This window comes from Callorhinus ursinus, unplaced genomic scaffold, assembly GCF_003265705.2.
Source record: "Callorhinus ursinus isolate GAN/ISIS: 27379988/994484 unplaced genomic scaffold, GSC_fseal_2.0 scaffold26, whole genome shotgun sequence".
Taxonomy (NCBI): Eukaryota; Metazoa; Chordata; class Mammalia; order Carnivora; family Otariidae; genus Callorhinus; species Callorhinus ursinus.
In genome coordinates, this window is record NW_027397088.1 from 4,581,517 (window position 1) to 4,606,945 (window position 25,429).

Here is a 25,429-nt window from a genome sequence, read left to right on the forward strand (position 1 = left end):
CACCTGCAATAAAAATGCTTGTAATTTGACAGAATGCCCTCTTAAATGAAGACCAAAAACGAATTCGATCCCCAGGAGGAGAAAGCGGCTAAGGTTAGGATACATTGCTCAGGGCAGTTTGGCTGCCAGCACCCTGCATATATTTCTATTAAGGAATGTTCTATCTGTGAGAACTGGGTGCTTCTTAATGAGCCCCCAGTCTGCTCAATTACCTGGTAGCTTGTGCCCGTCTGCTGTCCCACAGCAAGGACGCGGACTGCCCGGCATGTCAATTCTGCAGGCTCATCAGAGGGCAGACCTAGATCGTGTCCTCATGGTGCATGTTCACTTCAAGCAAACCTCATCCATGAAAGACAGCATCTATTTACAACACAAAGAGCAGATGATCCCCCTGCTTATAAATAGCATTTGCTGAAGGTTCCTTTCAAATAGAAAATGTAGGTGACTTTCATTTGATTTGCCAAAAAATCGTTTTAACTGCAAACCCCTATGCAGGGGCCTATCCAGTGAGTTTTCTGACATAAGTCAGTAACAAAGGGGAGTGTCCAGGCCACCGCTGCCAAGGGCCTCCTGGTTACCAGGGCAGAACGAGGGACACGTCACAGAGGAAGAAGAGAGGCAGGTTGTTCTAAAGCAGTCTCTGGAAAAATGTGTGGGCAAGAGTGCAAACTTCCTACGTGAACTTGAACTTGTCTGGTATTGATTCTCTGGACTGACAGTTTAGAAGGTGAAACTTCCTCATTCTTTTACCTGGAAAAGCTTCTTGTCCCTGGTGTTTTTTTGTAACACTTCAAAATTGGGATATTTCACATAAAACGTCAGATTTCCAGCTCCTATTGAAAACCTGGGAGGACTGGCCACCTTGGGCCCACACTCCCGGCTGGAACAGTCCGCTAAACGGAGTGGTGTTAACTGTTCCTTTACAAAGTGCACGAGCTCTGTGTTGGCTCCAGTCCCCACCACTCCACACTGTCTTCCCACAGGGATGCTGAGTGCCAGCGACCAATGACCGCTGCACTTAAAGAAATATTTACCTGTACTTCGGATTCTTTCAAATGTCAGAATGAGAAGAATGAGCCTACCTGTGTTTTTTCCAGGAAAAGAAAAAAAAAAAGGAAGCCAGAGAATGTTCTGATGTGCTTCATAGGAGAACAAATATCCAAACACCTGACGCCCTAGTCGAGGAAACTCATGGTGCACTGACTGGAACCAGTGAAGAGGCTTGTGGAGCCAACCTTGGGCCCCGATGGGGAAATGCGGTCCAAGTAAGCAGAGGAGCTTGGCCAGCTGCTGGGTAGCGTGGAAGAAGCACCTCTGGGGAACAGGGATCCTGAGGATCACCAACTGAAACATAGACGGTCATTAACTAAACATGGTGATTGATTCTAATCTTAACTGCGAGGCAAGCAGCCCTGTCCTTGTAAAGAACTGAATTTACCCCGCAAGAGAAGAAAGGCAACTGGCCAACCCCCATCAGCCAGCCAATAGCCTGTTTGAAAGCAGGATGCATTCAACGGAGCACAACCAGAAGGCAGAAGGGAAAGGCAGATCTCATGGAAATGCCAATTGCTAGGCGACTGGGTCAGAGGAGGGTTCCTGGGGCTGCCAAGAGGAACATGGAGCAGGGGGGCAACCCCAAGTCAGAAAAACAAAGATCAAAAAACATAAGCTGTTTGTTCACTTTTCAGTTTGGACAGGTTATTCCCTAGGGTGAGAACAGAACACATTTCCTAAGTAACAATGAGACCAGAGTGCTCGGGGCTAGCCCTGAGGCAGCAGGGAATAAAAAGGAGCCATACCTTTAGACACCAAACATCCTAAATCCAGGAGCAGAGTAATGCACTTTATTTAATTAAAATAGATTAAAAAACAGACTGTGTAAAAGAATTAGGATTCTCAATAATTTACTATTATTTACATTAGCAAATGTTGGTCGTTAGTAGACCCCATGAGGAGATAAGCACACAGAACCCAGACCTGCCTGCGCAGCCCCCCCCCCCCCCCCCGCAAGGGGCAAAGGGGGACTTGGCCAGTGCTTTCCTGTTCATCTCCCTGCCCGCCCCCCCCCCGCAGGTAAATATGGCAATGACGTCACTGAGAGCTTGGTAAACAGCAGGAGAGGTGAACTTCCCACAACCTGGGGTGGTTACAGCACGGCTACTCCACTGAAGGGCTTTAGAGATGCTGGCCGGCCAGGCAGGAACTCTTTTCTCTGGAGGAGAATCGGTACTTCTCAGCCCCCGCTCACAGGCACCTGATCGGCAATGATTTGCCCTGTGTCTGTAGCCAACCCTCGCCGACCACAGGGAACCTTCTGTAAAGAGCCCCTTTGGCTGACACCAGACCCACAGCTTCTGGAGAGAAAATGAAAACCAGAAATGAAAGCCACACATCCGGGTTCCCAGGGAAATCCTGGATTACCTCACATTCCCTGCCCGTGTTGTCCAGACCGTGGCAACTTCTCACCACCTCCCAGGCCATGTCGTGTGTGCTTGTCGTGTGAGGGAATGGTGGGGAGCAAGGGGTGGCCAGGCGGCTGTGGGAGGCCCTGCACCGGAGGAAAGCCCCGCTGCTCCAGGGGCAGGACACCCAGGCCCCCTGGGCACTGTCACCAAGGAGATACCCCCTGACCCAAGCCTGGGGCAGCAGGGGGGCCCCTGCAGCCGGGGCAGAACCAGCAGTCAAGGGCCTGGGGGAGGTGGGGGCCCACCAGAGACTCAGTCCAAAATGTCCGTCTCGAAGGGGACCAGGTGGTAATAGGATAGGTTGGTGACATAAGCTGCTGGGTCATCACCATCTTCCAGCTCTGAGGTAAATTCACCGCCATTCTCAAACCTGAAAAGGAAAGTTCAGAGGTGAGGCTGGGGCTGGCTCACTGACCAACCGCCCCCGCCCCCCCACCAGGCCCACTGACATGGAGAAAGAAAGGGCAGAAGGTCCTTGGCAGGAGGGCGCTTAGGGGTCAATGCCAAACACTGTGGAAGGGCTTTCCACAAGGCTCCTCATGAGGTACGGGCTCATCAGACCAGCGGGCGCGGCCTTCTCAATGCAGGTTTAGGAAGAGTGGGAAGAACCATGGTTACAAATCAATGAGGCAAATGGACCCTTCTCTACAAAGCGTGACAGCTCTGGTTGTTACTGCCTTAGACACTGCTATCCCTATTCGGGAACCAGTATTTATTGAGGCATTCATTCATTCACTCACTCACAGAGTGATTCTTTTTCTCTGTCCAGGGATGGCTCTGCGTCCAGCTCTGGGGACATGAGGCAGGAAGCAAGGCAGGGAGCCAGTCCATGGGGACGGGAGACCACCCCATGTGCGCCCCCCCACAGACAACAGCATAGATGAGTGGGAAAAGCCACGGTGGTCACAAGCTCACAACCCAATCACATCCGGGGGACATGTGTGCCGGTGACTTCGGGACCGAGAACAGCCGTCCAGAGAGGATCTGGGTGGGGGGGCTGGGGGAGGTCGTGGAGGGAGGGTTCCTTCTAGAGGGGCGGTGTATTCGATGTGGGGGCTTCCACGGGGGAGGGCAGGCAGGAAGTGCTGAGGAAGAGTATGTACTCCAATCATAAGGCGACTAGTGCCTTCCTGATAGGGATTCCCCCACGAACTGAAACCATTTCCACGCCCCTGTCTAACCCAGACATGGCCTCCTGAGCTAGAAAACAAGGCTCCAGATTTTTAAAACGGAGAAACAAGTGCCTGAAGGACATTCTGCCCAGGAAGGGACACAGAGATGCTGCTTGTGCTTTCTCCATTTTCCTCAACTAAGGATCAGTCCCAACAAAGCGGGGGTAGGGTGGAGGCCGGCCGAGGCTCGCTCGCTGCTCTCCGGGGCTCTCCCTGGAGGAAGGGGCCCGCGTAGCTCACAGCGCACCGTGTGTCTCTGAGTTGATTCCTGGCACTTGAGGGCCTCACTAACTAGGACAGTTAGTTGGAGAAGCTCCACTCTACCTGGAGCTGGAGCTCCAGGTTGGGTGTGACCAGGTAAGACTGGAGGCGCATGGGGGGCAGAGAAAAGGCCCAGCCCCCGCGCCACGCAGAGCGCCTCTTGCAGAGTCCCACTGATTCTGACCATGGGGCTCACTTCCTCTCAGTCTAAGCTGGAAGTTAAACAAGGAGGAGGTCTGAAATCAGCTCGAAAAGGCCGAGGAAGCACGTTGTCCTCTATCTCCACAGTGAGGGGTGTGTGGAGGGATGCGCGGGGCCTCCCCTAATCGGCCGCAGGGGCAGGGGCAGGGCCGGCTCCTCCCCGCGCCCCCCCCACCCGACGGCCGGCCCCGGTAGGCAAGGCTGCCGAGAAAGATCTAGCCGCGCACCGACACAAGTGTGCACAGCCTCCCAGGGCAGCAAGTCTCACGGAGGTAAGACCAACTCTCCGAGTTTATTCCAGGACGTGGTCTCTTGCCGGAAACCAGCATTGGGAAGAATTACAAGAGGACTCTTGGATGCAGGCCAAGGGGAGGGACAGGGCCAAGATGAAGGCCTGCCCAGTTTCCTACCCTTCCTCCACCTCCTGTCTTCAGATCAGATGACCCTGAGAACCCAGGGAGGGAGGGGAAGCTGGGACACTGGGGGAAAATGAGTCACCAGGCCAAGTCCAGTGGCCTCCGCCAGTCCCCAGTGGCCCTCGGCAGGCCTGGCAAATAGCTCTGCTCTGAACCTGTGAGGACAGAGTCGGGGACTCGCCTCAGCCCTGGGTGGATTTCCTGGGAGCCCGGCAACCACGCCAGCCAACCAGGATCATCACCAGGCAGAGGCCCCCACAGGCCCGCTGACTCACACCCCGCTCCCGGAGTGCCGTGGGGTCTGCGCCTGGGTTCGGGGACCTCCCTGCCCCAGAAGCGTGGACACCGCCCTCTTGGCTGCACGACACAAGTCCTGATGGCAGGCTCGACAGCGCCGAATTCACAGTGTCGGGGTCAAATGGTCACCCTCGGGTACCACCGAGGACGGCTGTGGCAGGGAGGCAAAGCCTTGTTCCTCAAACGTCATCTCTCTGTGACCTCCCGTCTCCATCGTCAACCCCCATCACCTGCCTGACAGCCCCGTGGAGTGTTAAAACAGATTGCTCCCGAGAGACAGCCAGTGGCCGACCATCAGCTCAGCCCCGCTGCCCTACATCAGCCACCCAGAGAAAACGCTGGCAAGCCCGCATCAGGAATTCCCTCTCAATGCTCCCCTGAGCCGTACGGAAGCCACCGTTTCTTTGTTAAGCCTTTCTGGGATCACGGAGGCTTTTCTTGCTCGGTTTCTTGCCAGCCAGGCATCCTGGAGCCAGGGGGCCCCATGCTAAGGGTGTGTCATCCCTGCCCATGCCAAGCGTGGGGTCACGTTACTACCCTTGCTTTCTCTCTGTGTGCTTCTCACGGTTCAACCTACTTGTCAAATCTGGCCAGGTGCAGGAAGGCCTCTGAGGCCGCCTGACGATGGAAAAGGCCCCCTGGGCAATACTGTGGAGCCAGAGCTGGTGATGAGGGAGGGTCTGCACCTGTCCCTCATCCACCAAGACAGCCCCTCACTAGAAGCTCCCCCCATAAAGCTAAAGGACCTCTCCTCCAGGTCACACACTTAATACATAGCAATCTCGTACCCCCTCGGTGCCAGCCCTGTGCTATCATGGAGGACCCCCGGCTCGTGAACGAATGAGCTATCTATAGACACACACCGTGGGTAGGATGTCATGTGGTGTCACAGCAAGGCATGCAAAGGGACAAGGGCCTTTCAGAGAAGGGCCACCCCCGGCAGCCTTACCAGCATATCCTCTTACACAAGCATTTCATGACATCCATGGTGAGGGTATCCTTGTGCCATGCACCCAAGAGACATCTGAGAAACAGAAAGTGGGAGGTGCTGGCCAGGGCCGGTTCCACGGGCCTGTCGGGGCTCCTACGGTGCCCGATCACAGAGCAAGGGTCCAGCGGAGGCAGCTCCAGCCGCCTGCAGGAGCTCAGGGACATCCTGGGCCTGGGTGTGTCTCCGCACAGGAGTCTGTCCTAGTGCGTGTTTATTTGCAGCTCGGTGGGTGGGGTAGGATGTGGGACTCCAAGGCCCCTGCAGCCCAGAGCACACTGCTCATGGGCCCACAGGGAGACTGAGCACCCAGCACTGCCTGTGGGGGCTCCTGGGCCAGGGGGGCTCCCATTTACCATCTGAGACCTTAACAGTGACCCTGGGAGGGCCTCAGGGGCCCCACTCTGAAGAGAAGAGAAACCAGGAGAGGTGAAATGACTTCCTGAAGCTCACATAACCAGGAGGAGCCGTGGTGTTGACCTTGACAGTCAACGGAAGCCAAGTTGAGATGTCCCCTCAAGCTGCCTCCCAGTAAGTCCCAAGGACATGACCTGGAAATGCACCAGGGATGAAGGAGGCTGTGCCTCGAGGGGACCCCAGGTGTCGGGCTTTCCTAGAGCACTTACCGCTTATCATGCTTAAAAGTTCTGTTATTAGAGAAGGAGGGACAGGGAAGGCGGTGGAGTCTTTGGCTGTCCTGTCTTCACGAATCAGACACATCCTCCCTCCCCTCAGGGCCCCAGCAGGTCTAGGCTCCAGCCCGTGAGCCCTAGAGAGATCACCTCAGAGCCCGGAGAGCCTCCAGACCTGAGATGTGACACCATACAGGTGACACTTCTCCCCATCCCAGGAGACCAGGCCCTTGGAGCGAGGAGGCTTATGGCCGCCATACCTCCACAGGGCCCAGCACAGACCGGACCCTGAAGGCTGGCCCTCGATGCCCCCTCACAGCCAGCACCTTGGTCAAAGGAACTCTGTTCCCACAAGGTTTATGAAGCAAGCTCTCACTGCCTCTAGAAAAGGCAAACACTTGAAACAAGTATCCAAATACAGGTAGGATGGCTCAATGTCTCTGGCCACATCTGCTTCCTCTGTGGGCCATGAACTCCAGCCTCTGGCACCAGCTGACAGTTCAGGGATCCCTTCTATAAAACTATATTCAAATCAATCTACTTACAAATGCTCTGTCGGATCCACACCCAGATGTTGGTCTTTTCCGTTTGGTATACTGTGGTCAATAACGATGGTTTCCGTATTTGCTAAGCAAAATCCATTGGATCTCATGATTTCTGAAAAAATGAAAGCAATGAAATAAATATGCAGGAGGGGCCAGATTTTGAAGTTTTGGGCTTATACCAATCTCCCTACTTTCCCCTCCATCTACTGCCCCAAATTCTCCCCCACACTCCAAGAGAATGCTCTACACCCCAGAGACCCATCCTGGAACTCTGCCAACATAGACAGGAGCCGATGCCAACCTCCACAGAAACCACACCTGAGGACCCTGTGCAAGCCAAGGGGCACATCCCTCCTTCCAGAAAGATGCTCTGAATTGTACCAGCACCCTCCCCAAAAGCCTTCCCCGTTGGTTTAAAGCTGGGGTAGAGAGAGTACTGAGCTCACGTCTATCGGTCTGGGTTTGGGTCTGGGTCCATCACACTGCCACAGGGCTTTGCAGAGGTACCCGATCTTTCCTGTGCCTGAGATGGGGATGACGCTGTCTACTGCCCTGGGTCGCTGTGAGGGTCAGCTGAGATCAGTATGCATTTTAAACCAAATGGGCAACCTCATTTTTTCCCTTTATATTAGTTCTATACACAAATTGATTTTTTTTTTTTTTACCTGTACACACAAATTTTGGTAATTTAAAAAGGCCAACAAAGTAGTCTACGTTGGCCTTACGGAGTGAGCCTCCAAGCATGGAGGTCTGGTGCTTACCCAGCCCTGGGAGAGTAGAGGACAGGCATGCCTGGATGTGTGTCAGCTGACACAACCCCAAGCTGGGAGCCTGGACACCGAAGCTCAGCCCAACCATGAGCTCCATGGTCTTGGGACTCAGTATCTTCAACTGGAGAATTTCAGAATAGTACTGGATGATCTCCAAGGATCCCTTCAACTCTAAACTCCCAGGAACTACCAGATTCCATCAAGCCACCTGGTCCATTTACGTATAAAGAGTCAACGTGGCTTGACTGACTTCTCATATCTGGTGTAGCTTTTATTTACGTTTCCCCAGGGAATGTGTTTCTGTCACTTTGGTAGATTAAATACGCTCCAAGAACTGATCTGGTGGCCATTACCAGTTCTCCTTGGTGTTGGAGCTCTCCAGCCCCCTGGGAGGCTGCCTGAGCCCCTAACCTCAGCTCTTAGTCAGCTAAGCACCAAGTTCACAGCCCTTGTCTGTCCTCAAATCAGGTCCTCTCTTTGCCTCGTCTTAAAAAAAACAGGCTTAAAATTGATTCTGAATTTCCGGGGCATTCTCAAATCCAAAGGTTTATATCATCTTCCCATTCAGAGCCTCACACACTGAAACACACAGCTCGAAATAGCTTTCCTCTCCTACTGGCCCGGCACAGGTGACAAAAACATTCCTCACTGTCCACGGTCTCCCTGGGCACCTGCCACAATCGTTTAGGGGATTGTTTCCTTTTAATTTCTTTCTAACGTCTCATCATAATTTAGAATTTTTTTTATTCCCATGCATGGATTTGCTTTTCTCATAAGTATAATTGTAACTTCCTATTTCTTTTTAATCTTTCCAGATATCTGGTTCTCAGTTCTTCGAATTTCTCTCCATGCGAAGAGAATTAGGGAAACAACACAAAAACGAACAAAGAAAAAGAGAAGATTTCCTCCTCAGCCCCACAGGAATAAAACGACACTTCATCAGTCAGATTTGCCAAGTAATTGCTACCATCTCCCCTTGACTTTCTGCAGAAGTGACAGCTCATGGCTTTGGCCTTTTGAAACACTAGCCCCCTTAATCACACTCTGGGTGACATCAGCACATGCCCTTCCCTGCCCTTCCCTGCCCTTCCCTGCCTACCCTGCCCCTCCGGGTTGAAGCCCCCACGCCCTCCCAGTGCGAGGACAAGCATGGAGAGCCTGAAGTCATGAGAAGGAGCACCAAGACCCTATGAAAAGTCAGTGCTTGGAACCTCCGGGATCAATGACATTTCTACCTGCGAGATGTTTACCCAAGTCTGAGTGAACAGACTCTGAAGAGGACTACATTGTAACAAGAAAGATTAAGATTCCCTTGCCTCTCAAATCAAAATGTACAGGCAGCACAGATCCACTTTCTTTATTGCTTTTCATTAACTCTGACTCAAATGTGTGTGTCTCAGAAGCACATCCAACCTCAGCCGGCTGACAGTCCCCAGCACTTTCTGCCACCCCTCTGCTAAGGGAGTTTAGAGGGGGAAATCCTAAAGTGGAAAGCACATGTCAGTGCAACAAAACATTTCTGACCATGACGAAGAGTGACCTTGCGGAGGAACTTTCGAACTTCCTACTCTGTCTTAAACGTGAAATTTGGAGCTCTAAAGAAATGGAGTCTTACCAGCCCCCACAAAACAGATTGGTAACAAATCACTCCTTAACTCCCCCTGCAAAGAAACCTCTGCACACAGTCATGTGGTTTAATGGTTTGCAAAGCAAGTTGTAAACTCCAGTTCTGCTCATGCCTGGGGAGCAGGTTGCTGCCTGCTCACTTTCTTCATCTGTAAAATGGGCACACTGGTATCCATCCTTTAAGCACAGGTGTGGAAGAAATGAGATGGTGTTTATAAGGAATCTAATAAATGTGGGGGCCTGGGTAAGGGGTAGTGGTGACTATCATTACTGCTAATGTCTTCATATCTGTTCTGTCATATGCAAATAAACAGAACCAAAGAAGGTGTTATGATTACAGAACAGTGCTCACATCTGAAGCCTATCTCCAAACATGCATAATGTGAACATCTTAGAAGTCGGCTTAGTCCCAAAGGCAAAAAGCACTGGCCAGTGTAATTACTTTAATCCCATACATGACTGATTCCATGAAACAGTTCACTTTCAAACTACTTTTCTGCATTCATATTTTTTTCACATGAAGAGCTCTGCTTTGCCATTTCTTAACTTTCTATTTTGAGCTAATTTTAAATTACAGAAAAGTTACAAGAACAGTATAGATTTCTCATGTATCCTTCACCAGCTTCTCCTGATGTTAACATTTCAGGTAACTATGGTGCAATGAGCAAAGCTGGACTTAACTAGACACCTCCCTTATTGGAGTGTCCCCGGATTTTCCACCAATGTCCCTTTCTTCTGTTCCAGACGCAGCCCAGGATCCTCTGTTGGGGATCCTTGTGTTGCTGTGTCCTAGTTTTGTGCAGCCTCTGACGGTACCTCCCGTCTCTCCTCATCTCTCATGAAAGTAACACTTTGGGAGGGGCTGGTGAGTTTTTTTATCGATGGTCCCTCAATTTGTCTGATGCTTTCATGCTCTGACTGATGTGGGGCTTTCCAGGCAGGAATCCTGCAGAGTGACCCTGCCTCCCCTCCCTGCATCCTGTCAGGGGGTGTGATGTCAACAGGCCTTGTTCCTGGGCTGTGCATCAGGATCACTTGCATAAAAAGTTTCTGCCAGGTTCACTCTCTTTGCAGTGAATAAATATCTTGGGGGTAGATGCGTTGAGACTGTGCAAATTCTGTTTCTCCTCAAATTTTTCCCACTCATCTTAGCATCCACCAATGGATAGTTCTTGCAACAATTACAGTTGACCTTGAACAACACAGGTTTGAAATGCATGGGCCCACTTACATGTGGTTTGTTTTGTTGGAAAAATACAGTACAGTACTATAAATGTATTTTCTCTTCCTTAGGTTTTCTTAATAACATTTTCTTTTCTCTAGCTTACTTGTGTAAGAATATGTAATACATATAACATGCCAAGTATATGTTAATGTTATCAGTAAGGCTTGAGGTCAACAGTTTTGGGGAAGTCAAAGTTATATGTGGATTTTCAACTGTGCAAGGGGGTCAGAGCCCTTAACCCCTGCGCTGTTCAAGGGTCAATGGTACGACTGTGGCGTGTACCCGGTGATGATCTGTCTTATTTTTTTAGGTGTAGAGCCATGTTCTCATCTGCCCCATAGGCCATCATTCCTCCAGTTTGGTAATTGCTATGTTCTTCTTTTTCTGCGGACATTAGCTCAGTCCTGAAAGCATTCACAGTGTAGCTTCTCTCCATCCAAATCCTCTCTCCCATTGTATTTTCAGTGGAGTCCAGTAATCTAACAAAACCCAAAGCACCGTCTTTTTATTAATTGGCGAACTGGACTAACCTTGTACGGTGAAAATTAAGGTTGAGATTGTACAGATGTTTGGTTAATGAAATACAAAATCAGAATTTATTTCCAGCTCCCCACCCCCCCGCCCAAACCTGAATACTTAGATTTTTGCAGCTTATGTAATTAGTCCAAGTAGCCAGATCACGGCTGGGGTTTATGCTTCCTTTTAAGCACAGGCACAACCACCATGTATGAGTTTTTCTGATTCCAAAAACATTTAGATTCACGTGGGAGGAAGACTGTTTAAGGCTGTACTGGCCCAAAGCATCCCGAGGAGGCCACAGTGTCTCTCACTGCCCTGCTGCGGCCCCGGGACGTGGCTAGCGCCTGGCGCCATCTAGCGGAGCCCCGGCCCCTAAGCCGTCTCCACAGCTGTGCGCTCGAGCCTCTATGCACGCCTGGGTGTAAAGAAAAGCCCTGGACAGCCTAGGTCAGCGTCTGTCCCCCATGGTGCCACCTCCCTACGTGCCACATGAACAGTATACAAGGCATTAAGAAATCGGAGAGAAAAGTAGGAGGAAGGGTGGGGTGAGCCGCAGGGAAGAGGCATTGTCAGGGATGAGTGGAATTTAGCAGGACAGGATGGATGGGTGGGGTCTGTGTGAACAGAGGGAAGATGGGAGCCCACAGCACAGCAAAGCCCCACCAAGGGGAGGCTGACAGTCTGGAGCAAAGGGTTCTACGGTGACAGCCTCAAAAAGCTAGAGTGAGCCAGACTCTGGCATGCTGGACGGACTAGGGCACTTGGCCTTTATCGTAAGTGTAAGGTTTTGAGAAAATGAACGAGCCCAGCAAGTCCGAGTTCCAGGATGACCGACCTCAGTATTCAGGGTCTGTCCTGGGGCACAGGGGGAGGCTGAGAGAGAGAGAGAGAGACCTGTGGATATTCCCAGGTGTGGTCATGCTGCCCAGAGCCTGAAGCTTCGAGCCTGGGGGGCCCCGAAGCCACAAACCCCCACATGGGAGAACAAGACTGAAGAACACGGCTTGCCCATGTGTAGACTAGTTCTTCAAAGGGATGTTAGTGCTACTGTACATAAAGGTTTCACTGGAAAGTATTTTTGAATTTACCATAGTTCATTGTCTTAATATATTTCTTTCCTTACTCAGGGAATAACGAAAGTATATCTCACATCCCGGGGGGACACCCCATTATCGTCTGCATATCTACACACTAACTTATGGTGAGAAACACTCGCTCAGACAGACTGAGGGCTGGCTCGTCCTGGAGCAGAGATGGGGAGGTTGGGATGCTTCCAAGGGAGAAGCCCCAGACTTGGTGCCCAATCGACTGGAGCAGATGAAGAGAATGAAGGCCCCAGGAGACAGAACCTTAGCTCTGGAAGGGTGGCAGAGGCTTCTCCCAGGCTGCCAACCCTGCGAGGGATGCCTCTGACGGGCCCCCTGGCCTTTGCAGGGAGGCATGAGGCTTTCCGAAACAGACATGCAATAGGTATTTCCAGACTCCGTTGTTGGGCGGAGCTCAGGTTGTTATAAAGTGGTCTGTGCTGAGCCAATCACTGCAGTTACTCCCCCCCAACAGCAGTGTCCCTGCAAGCTAAAACCTGCCCTCACTTCTCACAAAAAGACCCAGAGAATGGGGGTAAAGCCTCACATGGGAGGCTACAATTACCCCTGTTAAATTGCACCTCATTATTTTCAGTCCTTTAGGATAAACGTGGGTCATGCGTTTATCTCTGTCACAGGTAAAACTAGGACAGTAGACAGAGAGCTGGGAGTGTTCCCAGGCTGCTGCCCTCCAGGAATTAATGAGAAGCAACTCCACGCAGCCCAAGTCTGTCCCTCTCATGCTTGGGGCCTTCAGGGTCAACCAGAAGCCAGTGTCCAGCTCCTGGCCCTCAAAGAGTTCTGGTGCTCTTTGCTCTCCTATTGGCTCAAAACAGAAGGAAAGACAGCAAAATGGAGACACCAGTGCTGGGACTCTTCTGCTCGGGACGAAAGAAGAGAGACTTGCCCAAGCTCTAGGTGACAGCACATCAAACCCACCATGAGTGACAATTAGTGTCCCAGAGCCCTCGCTGTGCCCTTCAAGACTGGGGTCCATAGACACCCAAGCAGGATAAATGACTACCATTTCTCCTATGAAGAAGGTTCTGGATACTAGGTGCCAGTTAAGGAGGGATGCCCAAACACCCCTGCTCTTCTTCCTAAGAACACACAGGAAGCTACGTTGGATAGACATCAAAAGTAGCAGACCCCAAAAAACCTAGGCCTGCCAGTCATCCTGCACACACACAGCCATATCCTAATGCAATTTCCATTCAGGTCCCCCGAACATGCCCACCCTCTCCACCCATCCCCCACACACAATTAGGAATCTCATCGCTGCTGTGGCACATAGCTCAGTAAGGACACTTTTCTACCAAAGACATCCGCCACCACCATCCCAATTTGTCCTCTGTCTCCCCATCACTGCAAACCCCCAATGCCTTCTTAGGAGACAGCTCTGGGCTCAGATGCACTCTCATCTCCTTACTGTTCTTCATCAACTTCTGGGGTCTTCCTCCTGCATTGCTCCTTCTGCTCTCCTCCCTCCTCCATTTGGAAATAGAATGCTGGACGCAGAATCCCTCTTCCTCTCCTTCCTTCAGATCAACATCTTCTGCAGGATCTCCCCTTGAGCCAAGCTCTATCTCCTCTTACAGCTGCCTTACCTCCCTTTCCACCGGCCACACTCCTGCATGACCCCACTCACATGCCACCTCTTTGGCCCAACCAAGCTGACTGTCCATTGCCTGGGGGAGCCCCGTGTCTGAGACTCCGGGATGGAGCTCTCTTCCCCACAAAATGCACGTAGCCTTCACCAAAACAGTAATGCAAAAATAAAAGACTAGTGCTCTAACAACACGTGCAATCCAGATGCAGAAAGCTACCAAACAGGGAGAAGTCCCAGCATTCCGCGTCCCCTTCCATCCACCCCAGCAGCTCCTCTCAGCCGACATTCGCTCTTACTGCTGCGGACATTTCATCTTTTTGGTGCTCGAAGGCGTGGTCCGGTGTCAACGCTATTGACATCTAAACTGTGTGCTCCCCTTTCTGTCCTGGGTGCCCTAAAGTCAAATTCACTGCCACATTATGTGAACGATCTTATTTCAGCAGGCTAGACTCCTGATTACAGTCGTTCGCTTCCCAATGCCTCATTAATGTGTTCATCATGACACTGTTTCTTAAGAAAGTTCCAATTGATATACCGAGTTACTCCCTTTGGAAATTGGAGAAGTGTAAACTGTAGGTCGGTGGGTGGAAAACACTCATGAAAATCCGGTAACAGCCTCCACCCACTCTTACCATTCTTTTGGATCGTCTTTCTGGATCCCAAGGGTAGAAGGTGTGCCCAGCGAACTGCGAGGGCTTCCGGAAAACTATGGCCATCCACAGCAGGACCTGGCCTCCCCATGCCTTCCCTCTAGCTCTTACCTGATATTTTCACTGGACTCTGAAAGCTGGGTTGAATTTTATGTACGTTGTCATTTTTTAACACCTGATCCAGAGGAGATCTTTCAAAGAAGGTGAGCACAACTTCTGACCTGGAATACTGAGAGTAGGTGCGTTAATGACTAAACTTGAACCCTCCCTGGAGATGACCTCGTGTGAGGTGAATGCCCTTGCGCCGTTCAGATGCTCGGGGGGACTGTGTGGCTCTGCAGGCCATGCTGATGAGGCTGCGGTCACGGCCCACCTTTCACTTACTAATGTTCCCACGTGGCAAAAATGCAGGGCCCCAGGGACGGACAGGATGGGGTGAACGGAAGCGATGGTGAGATTTTCTTTCCTTTTTTTTTTTTTTTTTTTTAAGATTTTATTTATTTATTCATGAGAGACAGAGAGAGAAGCAGAGGGAGAAGCAGGCTCCCAAGGAGCAGGGAGCCCGATGCGGGACTCGATCCCAGGACCCTGGGATCATGACCTGAGCTGAAGGCAGACGCTTAACCATCTGAGCCACCCAGGCGCCCTCGATGGTGAGATTTTTCTGAGCACTTGGTATATGCCAGGGTTTCGCACACTTGTCCCTTCACCTTATGATAAACTGTGAGTGTCCTGACTTTCCCCATTTGCAGAGGAGGAAATGGACCCCACGGGAGTGATGTGGGCCCCAAGTCCACCCAGGGTCTTAACCACCACTCCACACAAAGCTTCATTTAAAGGCCATCTGCCAATGTGGATGCTAACGCTCTCCTTGGCTCCCATACACCCTCTTCCAAAACACCCTCTGCAAGACCGGTGGGCTTCTGAGCAGAGGCAAGAAAGCAAAGACCATGGCAGTGGACGGCCACGGGCAGTCCCAGACAGCCCTACCAAACCAGGCTCTGGGCCATGTCTCTTCCTACTCAGCATCTCCTAGGCCCCTTACTTCCACTTCTTACCAAGGAGAAAACAATGGAGCCGAAAGAGCCCACAAAAGTCTTCCTTTCCCCTGGTTGTATCTGCCCCTCCCCGTGGCCTGATACGTCCAGGGAGGGAGCAAGCAGGTAAGTGAGCAAGTGCACTGGTTATCTGGAAGCTGGCAGGATGTGTCCCGAGCTCCCACCCCCAGCCCTGGGCAGATCGTACTTACTTTGCACGGCATGCTTATGATGGTCTTTAGCAACTTCTCCACCTCATTAAGCCTGGTCTCTATATCGTGGGCATCCTTTATGGCCACCAGTCCTAGAATTGAGACAGAAAGCCTAAAGTCAAAAAAACAAAAACAAAAACAAAACCCAAACCAGGAAATGTGCTCCTAAATTAAATACAGAACAACAGATATCCCCATGACAAGGAGGCCATGGCCCAGCGTTCCCCCTCCACCTAAGATGTCTGGGTGTATTTATTCAGCTCTACTCTGAAAGCCCTGCTCTCAACCTCATTTTAAGTTTCAGTGACTGAATGAATGATTTACATGTGTGCTAGGGTGGATGATGTCCCCCCACCCCGCCCCCAAAAGGAGAAGTCTGGCAGGCTGGGAACAGTGGAATGAGTGGGGAAGGCAGGTGTAAGCCAGGGATGAAAGTCCCCTCTGAATGGGATAGTCTGGGCCAGCCCCGTGAACAGCCTGGACAAGCCAGGGGAGGTGGCCCACACCTGCCCAGCCCCAACCACATGGGGAAAGGGCTTGCTCAGCTGACCTCACCACAGAGCATATGTAAATGGAGCCCATATTTAGATGAGTCATTTAAATGCTTAGGTTTGGAAGGAGGAAAGTCAGATCTTCACCCAGAAAAAGAAGCAAAGTGGGTATGACTCACAGCATTTCAGGAATCTGAACATCTACTCTCGTTACCCGTAACAGGGGCCCCGAGTGGCGGTTGGGAAGGAGAGACTTTTTGTTTGTAAACTACGACAGCTGGTGGCCTGGAGCCCTGGGTGCGCTTCCGTCTCCCCGGGAGCAGGAAAGAACCCGGTCTCTCCTCATTTCGGTTTCTACACATCAGTGTCCTAGAGATGTGGGAATGACATTCCCCAGGACATTGGCCTCTTGGCCATACTTCGTGCCACCCAGCATGACGGTCCCCATGAGCCACTACCAAACCAGGCTCTGGGATCATCCCAGAACTATGATCAGTTGCTGAGTCTAAGGTTTTCAGTTCCGGCTTGGTTTGGTTTTGTAGGAGAAAGGCTTGGTTTTCAGGCAATTAATCGACTGAGCCTACAGAAGTCATTGAGTTAATTTCCTATAAACTACATGATTGAACACACAGTCCCTGGAACCAGGGGCAGCCCCAAACACAGGGCGAGGACATGTCTGAACGCCCGCACTGTCGCAGGGGGGATCCTTCAAGCAGCCTGAATCGCGGCCAAGGCCAGGAATTGTTCTCCCAACTTCCTAAAGCACAGGCCGCCTCGGGTGTCAGAGGGACTGTCTGGGCCTGCCCGCGGGCCCAGGCGGCCAGCCAGCAGCTGGTCAGGGGTCAGGAGCCCAAGGCAGCTGGCTGGGCCGTGGCTCACCTGCTGAGCAACCTGGGGCCTCTGTCCACATGGCCCAGGCACACACCCCAGCATGACACCCCAGCAGTCACCGGAGAAAGGTACGGGGCCTTCTCTACCTTCTCCCCTCTTCCTTGGGTTACCAGGCCCCACCACGCCCCCCTGCACATTCTGGGGAGCAGAGAGAAGAAAGAAAAGAGTGCCAGATGCTCAGGATGCTTCTTCCCCAGGCCCCGAATTCCTTGCTTGGAAATACACACACACACACACACACACACACACACGCGCGCGCGCGCGCGCGCATGCTTGGCACCAAAATGCTTTCATTTTCTGCTTGCTACAAGGGAGTCTACACAGGAAAGATGCCCAATGCAAAACCCTCTGGAGAATTGTTTTTAAAGAGAGGACAATTAAATAAATCATCCCCACCGAACGCTTTATTCTAGGATGAACAAAACTATTATTCAAGTTCAACTTTCATTACCTCTAGAATACAAGTTTTAAACGAATCAAGTTGATGACACGGTGGTCATATTTTTATATTCTGTAGGTACATGTGGAGAAAGATTGGATGCTTCTTGGATGATCAATGTATGCAGCATATGTATACCCATTTTACAGGATATAAATCATAATTGAACAATCTTTAGTAGATTAATAATTCTTGCATTTTTGCCTTAGTGATGTATTTTTTGGGTACATCTTTGATTTAACTAATGTTCAGCCCACAGTTGGGTTTATTTATAACCTCAAAGTTATATATATAGTCAGATAAATACATTCTGCTCTATACTGATCTTTTTTTTTTTAGGATGGCTTGATTTAGCAAATAAACAGGACACCTATTTAAATATAAATTTCAGATAAGCAGTGAATAATGCAATAGTATGGATAGACTTACACTAAAAAATTATTCGCCATTTATCTGAAATTCAAACTTAACTTGGTGTTCTGTATTTTATCTGGCAGCCCTATCTTCCTGGTAGGGTATTCTATTTTCCAGAATGAAGTATAAAAAGGCTAGAAGTACCCTCCCTGATCAATGCCAGCCCACCTTACCAGCTCTGTGCCCTGAGACTCCCCATACCCTCCTACCAACCTCAAAGGTCCACACTAACCAAACACACCCCCCTGCCCTCCCTGCACCTCCAGGCTCACAAATGGGAACATCGCACCCATCCCTTAAGGGGTGGGCGCATGCCATCTGTTCTGTGAAGCCTTCCCCACATCCGAAGAGGGAACTCGAGCTGCCTCTGGGCTCCCAGAGAACTTTCCTGACCTCTGCAGTATTCACTGCTCAGCATTGTGACTGCTCCTGGACCCGCGGGTCTCCCCAAGCCCACCGTGTGCAAACCTGAGGGGAGCAGGTGCCTCTGTTCCGCTCAGTTATCATCAGTCAGCACAGGGCCTGACTCATGCAGGGGATTCGATGTTTACTGGCTGTTTGTTGACTGATTAAAGTTGCAGAAGAGGGCAGAGAAGTCAAGCATTAGTGATTTCTGTGGGTGTTCTCCATCTTGCCCCATAGGATAGTAACCCAAACTCATGCTTCCCAGCACCATGCTCAGCCAGCCCCTGACCAGAACCTGCTGCCAACCAGCTCGAGGTCACAGGCCTGACAGCCAAGTGGCATCGTGTGTGAGTCATCAGCCATGCCAGCTTGATTTTGTTTGTGGAAGTGTGCAGAACCATACCGCTTCCTTTGACCTGTCTTTATGTTCCTGAACAGCAGCCAGATGGTACTCCTTGGAAATGTAAACATGCCCCCAAATAAAAGGAGGCTCTGGAAATTTAACCAGGCAAAGGAAGATGGCTGGAATCTGTCGCAGCAAGAACAAAAATGACAGGTGACTGCTTTTTAACTGGGTCATACTTTATCATTTGCTTCTCCATCCTGGCTTCCCGGGTGACAATCAAGCTGACAATGTGGATCAGCTTCCTTACGGTGCTGTCCTCCTTTCTCTAAGGAAAGGCATCCACCGGGCAACAACCAGCACTGGCCTCTTCCCCAGCAGGGGCCTCAGCTAATCAAAGGCAGAGGGATTCAGGAAATGATGGATCCAGCTGAATGCTGTGAAACCCCCCTAACAGCAGCAGACACCTCAGCCACCACCACCAACCAGAGCTCAGAGCACAGCAAGCTCCCCCAACACCCCACACATGGGCATGAAAGAGTCACTACCCTCCAAGTGGCTCCCCGCAGCCTGACCTTTCCCTTCATTCTGGGGCCCCGGACATCACCCTTCTCAATGGTTTTAAAAGTGCCTCCCATCAAATGATGGCTACCTTACATGTGTTAGGAAAATATTTTTAAGAAAGACAGACCCACAACGGCCACAGTGCAACTAAATCTTCATTTTAAAATTTCATACGCACAGGGGTTCCTTCCTTCAGACTTCTCGGTTTCATAAGGGGTGGAAAATTTAGACACCTACAGCGAGACCCGAAATGATTATAAATTCTCAAAACGTGACAGCGCTGAAAGGTGAAGCTGTGAACAGAACATGCACGTGGGACATTGTATTACTTTCCAGGGGCAGGTGGCAAGAACCGAGCTCATGAAGGACTGCTACCCCAGACAGATTATACGCACTGGGGTTTCCTTCTACCCTACCTGCTGTCTTTTTCCTTTGTGACCCAACAGCTTCGGTTTTTAATGGTTGGTAAAGCTTCTCCAAATAGGAACTGTTTACAGTAAATAATACTTTTAAAGCTTATTTTCAAAAATAGGCTTAAATACAATAATCTAAATACTTTTGGCTTTTATGTTCCAAATATTGCGGATGGAACAAGAATTGTGTGGGGATCTTGTCTGACTCCGTTTTCCTACCTGTGATGGTAATAACAAAAAGTGTAGGCTGTCAAAGGGTTGTGATGCTGCAGTTGAACAGAAAAACTAGAGCGTCTATTGGTTATGAGACTGTCATTCCAGAAGTAGCCAGCAGGGGGTGGTAGCACTCTGTGGAACCAACCGGGTTTAGCCTCGTTAGGACAGAAGGGAGGAGAGTCCAACTAGCACATTTTAACTGTTAGGAGGTAGACTCAGAAGACTTCACAGCCCCTGGAAATTTTTCTAATTTCTGATAAAGCATAATCACTAATATAACTCCATTTGTAAAATTTCACTCTACCCAGTTTGTGATGCAGAAGTTTTAACCAGATTAGTCTCAAACAAGTAAAGATTTGAATGCGAAATCTTTGATTGATTGATTATATATCAATTACAGTGAGTTGATTTAAATATATATGGGGGCCAAAAATCAGCCTAGAGCAGCCAGGGTGCCCTTTCTTTCTAAACTACTTTAGCACTGAAAATTGAGAAACTAAAATGTGATTCTGTCATTTTCAGGATTAGCTTTTTTTTTTTCTTTTTAAAGATTATTTATTTATTTGACAGAGAGAGAGAGGGAGCGAGCACAAGCAGGGGGAGCGGCAGGCAGAGGGAGAGGGAGAAGCAGACTCCCTGCTGGGCAGGGAGCCAGACGTGGGGCTTCATCCCAGGACCCTGGGATCATGACCTGAGCTGAAGGCAGATGCTTAACTTACTGAGCCATCCAGGTGCCCCCAGGATTAGCTTCTTTATGCAAACACAAACACCTGACTTATTCTTGGAACTGAAACTGAACATGCTGGAGTCAGCACAAAGACTTATCAGTGAGAGCAAACTTAAACAAACCAGTTTCCTAACCTCAGAAACCCTGGGTCCAAAGTCCCACATTTTCAGTAAGTGGAGGCTTTGGGATGAACACTCTGGTAACTGTGCCAGGCTTCCTCCACGGCTGGACTCTGGAGGTCGGAATCTTTTTTTTTTTTTTTAAGATTTTATTTATTTATTTGAGAGAGAGAGAATGAGAGATAGTACAAGAGGGAAGAGGGTCAGAGGGAGAAGCAGACTCCCTGCAGAGCAGGGAGCCCGACATGGGACTCGATCCCGGGACTCCAGGATCATGACCTGAGCCAAAGGCAGTCGCTTAACCAACTGAGCCACCCAGGCGCCCTGGAGGTCAGAATCTAACCTGAGTGCCTTCTGCCATCATTCCTGAAATAAAGACAAGGTGCCTCTTGGATCAGTTGGTAAGGAAGAATGTCCTTTTCAAAGCACATTAAGAAGTGCCCATTACCCCCAAGAACACATCTCTTAGAGGAGACTCACACAATAGAGCTCTAGGGAAATTTTCTGTAAAGCGAACTTTCAAATTGAGTCAAATAATAAATTAGGTTTAAAGATTTCCTTCTCCATTTAATAAATGTGTCCATCAGCACATCGTACAGCAAGGCAGACGCCTCCGGTGAGGCGAGGAGTGCGCGGTCATCTTGCATGCATAAGAAATAGGTATTCTTTAAAGGTGGCCCGTAATAAGAATTTTAGAAGCAAAATATTTTAAATCTTCTAGGGAAATTTTCAATGCTGATTTCCTAAGTACCTGTTTTCTAAATAGGTAGCTGACATTCAAGAAGTGGAAAGTAAGAAATGATGTGCTTGAGAGCATAAGGGTTCTTCAGTGCACACTTAAGTGTCTCAGTGGGAGTCCTAACTCCCAGGGAGCCCATGGTTCCTCTACTCTACGGAGGTCTCCCCGTTCCATGTGTGGGGTGTCACGTAGCATTTCTGGAAGGACAGAAAGCCCGTTTCCCCCTCACTCCCGGTGAGGTTCTCCCTCCCACCCTCCCTGCATTAGGCTGCCCACTTTGGCGATGCTCACACCCAGCTGTAAAAGGTGGGAGCTGCTGGGTATTAATTTCTCCTCTGCATCTTTCCGAGAATGAAGAGCAGGGCAGGGAAAAGAGCAGGAGGACACAGAAGAGGCAGAGAAGAAACAGCACTTCCCAGAGGATCCAAGAAGGGGCTCAGAGGAGAAGATCCTCCTTTCTCTGCTTCTTCCTGCACCTGGGAGGTGCCCCCTTGAATGACGTGTTCTTTAATCAGCAGGAGAGAATGAGTGCCAGACTCCAACATACTGCACCCTTCCCCAGTCCCTCCTTTCCTGCGCCTCTTCATTATTCTCTCCCAATAAAAGCACAATTCCCTTACTGAACTTCCCACTTAAAGCATTTCAGAAGCCACTCCCGCAGCAAGTCTGTCCTGGAACATCAAAGGTAAAATTTAGGGCACACCATCGCCTGCTAGGCTTGCAAAACAGGAAGCACGCATTCACCCACTCATCCTAAACTACCCACTGGCTCCCAACTCTGTGCCGGGCACCCTATCGCGTGGTGGGGGGACTGGGGCTGGAAAGACAGATGGACCCCGGGCTCCCCAAGAGCTTTCCTGCTAGCCAGGGCAAACACTGGCCACAAAGAGCAGGGTGTCACCTGGGGGGCCAGGAAGACTCACAGCAGGGGGACCACCCTCGCCAGGGTCAGAGGTCTGAAGGGCGAGCAGATGCAGGGGTCCAGGGAGGGACGAGAGGAAGGGGGAGTGGGGTCAGGAAGTGTGGAGGTCCTAAGGAGGCCTGACAAACTGCATTAAGGGGTTTACCCACAGGGGGCACTGGGGAGTCTTGGCTTCCCATGTAGGCTCTGCTCACAGGAACTCTACCCACATGGCAGTTGTATTTCTTCCAGTAATATATAGTCACCCTAAGCTTCCACAGTAATCTCTGCCTTGTGAAATTGCCCCCTGGAGCACAGTCCCCAAACCTGACCCCTGCCAAGCACCAAATTCTAGTTTCTGGATCGGCAAAGCCACAGGCCTCATCTGCAGGGGTCCCATTGAGGTATGTAATAGTAGTGACCCCCTTTGTGGGCTCCCTCTTTTAGCCTGGGCAGGGGCTGTCACCATCCCTGCCTCCTAGGGACCCGAGGATGGGGTGGGGGGGTGCCCGGGGAGCGGATGCGGTCAGGAGCAGCAGGTGGGGCGCCGGACCCACACTCGCCCATCTGGACGACTCTCAGTGAGGATGCTGTGTGTCCGAGAGCAAAGGGCAGAAGCTCTAGGGACCCGTGCTCCTGAGTCCAAAGCCGGCAGCTCTCAGGTCTCAGGTGTCCAGCCTGGTTCTGAGTACTTTGTGGCTGTCAGTGCTTGGGCCCTCCAGCAGCCCTGCTGGGATATCATCATGCGATTTCATCAATCAGGCACCCAGGACTTGAGGAGCTAAGCGATGGCCTGAAGTCACTGCACGAGTAGCAGGGGACAAAGCAGGCCTCTGTGTGCTTCCAGAGCCTTCCACCACTCAGCCTGAGCCTCTCCCACAGGGACCGTGAGATATCCCCAGGAGAGTCACTATGACCCTGACTCCTCCCACCTGGACCTGGTGTCCCCAGGTGGGTCCCCAGTCATGCAGGGCCTGGAGGATTTTCTCCCGCAGGAAGCAGGATGGGCTTCTGCTGGGATTAAGATACTCTATGTAAAAGTTTTAATCACATGTTATTCCTTCCCTCCTCCCTCTTCTACCCTCTGTCCAATTACTGCTCATCAGATTTTTCCTGCTGATTCTAAGTTACGTATCAGCAAAGGGTGATTAAGATGTTTTGTTCTTAAAACAAATATGAAAGCCTGCCAGTATAAATTAGCCACAGAGCTAAGTGGCTCTGTTCACGGTCATGACTCGATTTAGGGGGCGGGGTGAGGAGGGTGGCCTGGAGGTGTCTGTCTGGAGAATATCGCATCATCCAGCCCGTGGGTCTGTGCTGCTATCACTGAAGGGAGGCCACAGTCCGGCCAGCAAAGAATGGTATACGGGCCCCTCTGCCCTGTTTCGCCCCCCTCCGCCCCCCAAGGACAGGATGCAGATCAGGTCATCCTGGGGAGCTTCTCAGCCTGTTCCAGGACATGGGGGACCCCTTTGTAGTGATGACAACCAAAAGTGTCCAGTGGATGCCTAGTGTCACCCAAGAAAGTAAAAGTGAACACAAACACCAATAAAAAGGGATTTCAGAGGACCAGCAACACCAACCACCAGTCCGGACACACTCCCCAGGTTACTGTCACCTCACTCCCTCCCCAGGATGGCACAGAGGGCGCCCAGGGCAGCGGAGTCTACTAGTGAGGCCACCCGGGGCAAATGCATGTGGGGCTCATACTCACTACCAGCCTGTCTGCCCGTCCTGAATCCCACTGCACTCCATGCTGAGCTTCGCCGAGAAGTGGCAAACTGATCGAATCCCCACTATTTCACTTGCGAGACACTGTCACCTTCCACTGGCACTCAAGTCTACCCTCTCCTTGGCTCTTCACCACGCAGGAACATCTTTCATCTTTTGGAAAAGTGTTTGTAGAAACAGACAGCAGAGACACACCAGGCCCAGACTTGTTTTAGAAGGGAAGGGGACCCGTGTCCCTGCAGGCCAGCCCGAGGGCAGCCGGGAGGCCACCGGGAGGCTCACCGGTGCTGTCTGCTTGAGAAGCAGGCTAAGTTTCTCCCTTGGAATTTGGTGGAAAGTAACCGTGACCTAGAAGCAAGCCACCGAACCACCTGTGTCAGTTTCTGGCTGGCTCCTTCTCTAGCGGAGAGGTGAGGTCGGGTCACCTGGGACCTCCCGGCACAGTCGGAGAGCTGATGGGATGAGTTCACAGGACCAAGAACCAATTCAGCTGTGTGGCCACTTGCAGAGAAAGGAGCGGGCCCCGGAGCACCTGGAAAGGAAATGGCAACGAAGCCCCGGTGCACGTTTGGGGAAGCAAGGTAAAACAGAAGGCAGAGAGAGATCAGGCTACATGGGGGCAGACACAGGGGCGCTGGACTGGGACAGCATGCTGCCCCGGGGGCCTGGGAGAAGCGCACGCACCACGGATCTAGAAGAGCTTCAGAAATACATCTGTGAATCAGAAATCCCCAAAATCCCTGTGGGAAGTAAAAGCTGCCCCTGTCTGAAGGGGCAGGATGCCCTAAAGTGAAGCAACGCAGGGGCTGGGGGGTGGGGAGCAGTGTTGGAAGCAAAGGGCAGAGCCACCCCCAGCAAGCAGGAACAGAGCTTCTCCCCTGCAGTCCATGTGAGAATAAGTGCGCAGGCTCAGGGCCTGGGAGCACGGTCTGGGCTGTGGGAGCTGGGCAAGCATATCTGCGTCCAGCCCTTTCTGGTTCTCTCCTGGATGCCTTAACTCTGGTCCTCAGAATCTCAAATCTAAGACCACACCATTTACGTGTCTGAAGGTAGATTAATGTCCTTGGTGATAAAGGTGAACAGGGACCTAGATGCTAGCACCATACCCCAGCCCTCAATGACCTGACCCTATTTGGAGAAAATGCTAAAATACCACATTCAAGCTGGGGCCCTCCACCAGCCCTCCTGCAGGCTCCCCCACCCCTCCCAGTGAACGGCAAGTCCCACTTTTCAGGCCAAAAGCTGTAGCAGGCCCTGACCCTCCTTTACTCCCACATTGGGTCCCTCAGGGAATCTCCTGCCTCTCCCTGTCAGACACATCAGTGT

General features: G+C 51.1%; 1 protein-coding gene across 3 annotated transcripts in view; it reads right to left on the reverse strand.

The window, feature by feature from the left end:
• Positions 1-1,817: 1,817 nt before the first annotated feature.
• The window catches only part of PXDC1 (PX domain containing 1), a 28,994-nt gene continuing 5,382 nt past the window's right edge, over positions 1,818-25,429 (reverse strand). The window contains exons 2-6 of one of the 3 annotated variants that reach the window (XM_025891106.2): positions 15,711-15,802; positions 14,573-14,690; positions 6,978-7,089; positions 2,711-2,835; positions 1,818-2,351 (exon numbers count right to left, since the gene is read on the reverse strand). In XM_025891106.2, coding sequence (XP_025746891.1) covers positions 2,718-2,835; positions 6,978-7,089; positions 14,573-14,690; positions 15,711-15,802 — 440 coding nt within the window. In that variant the 3' untranslated portion in view covers positions 1,818-2,351; positions 2,711-2,717. Of the gene's footprint in view, positions 2,836-6,977; positions 7,090-14,572; positions 14,691-15,710; positions 15,803-25,429 lie in introns of all 3 variants that reach the window. The other 2 variants (XM_025891104.2, XM_025891103.2) reach the window with 2 other exon arrangements.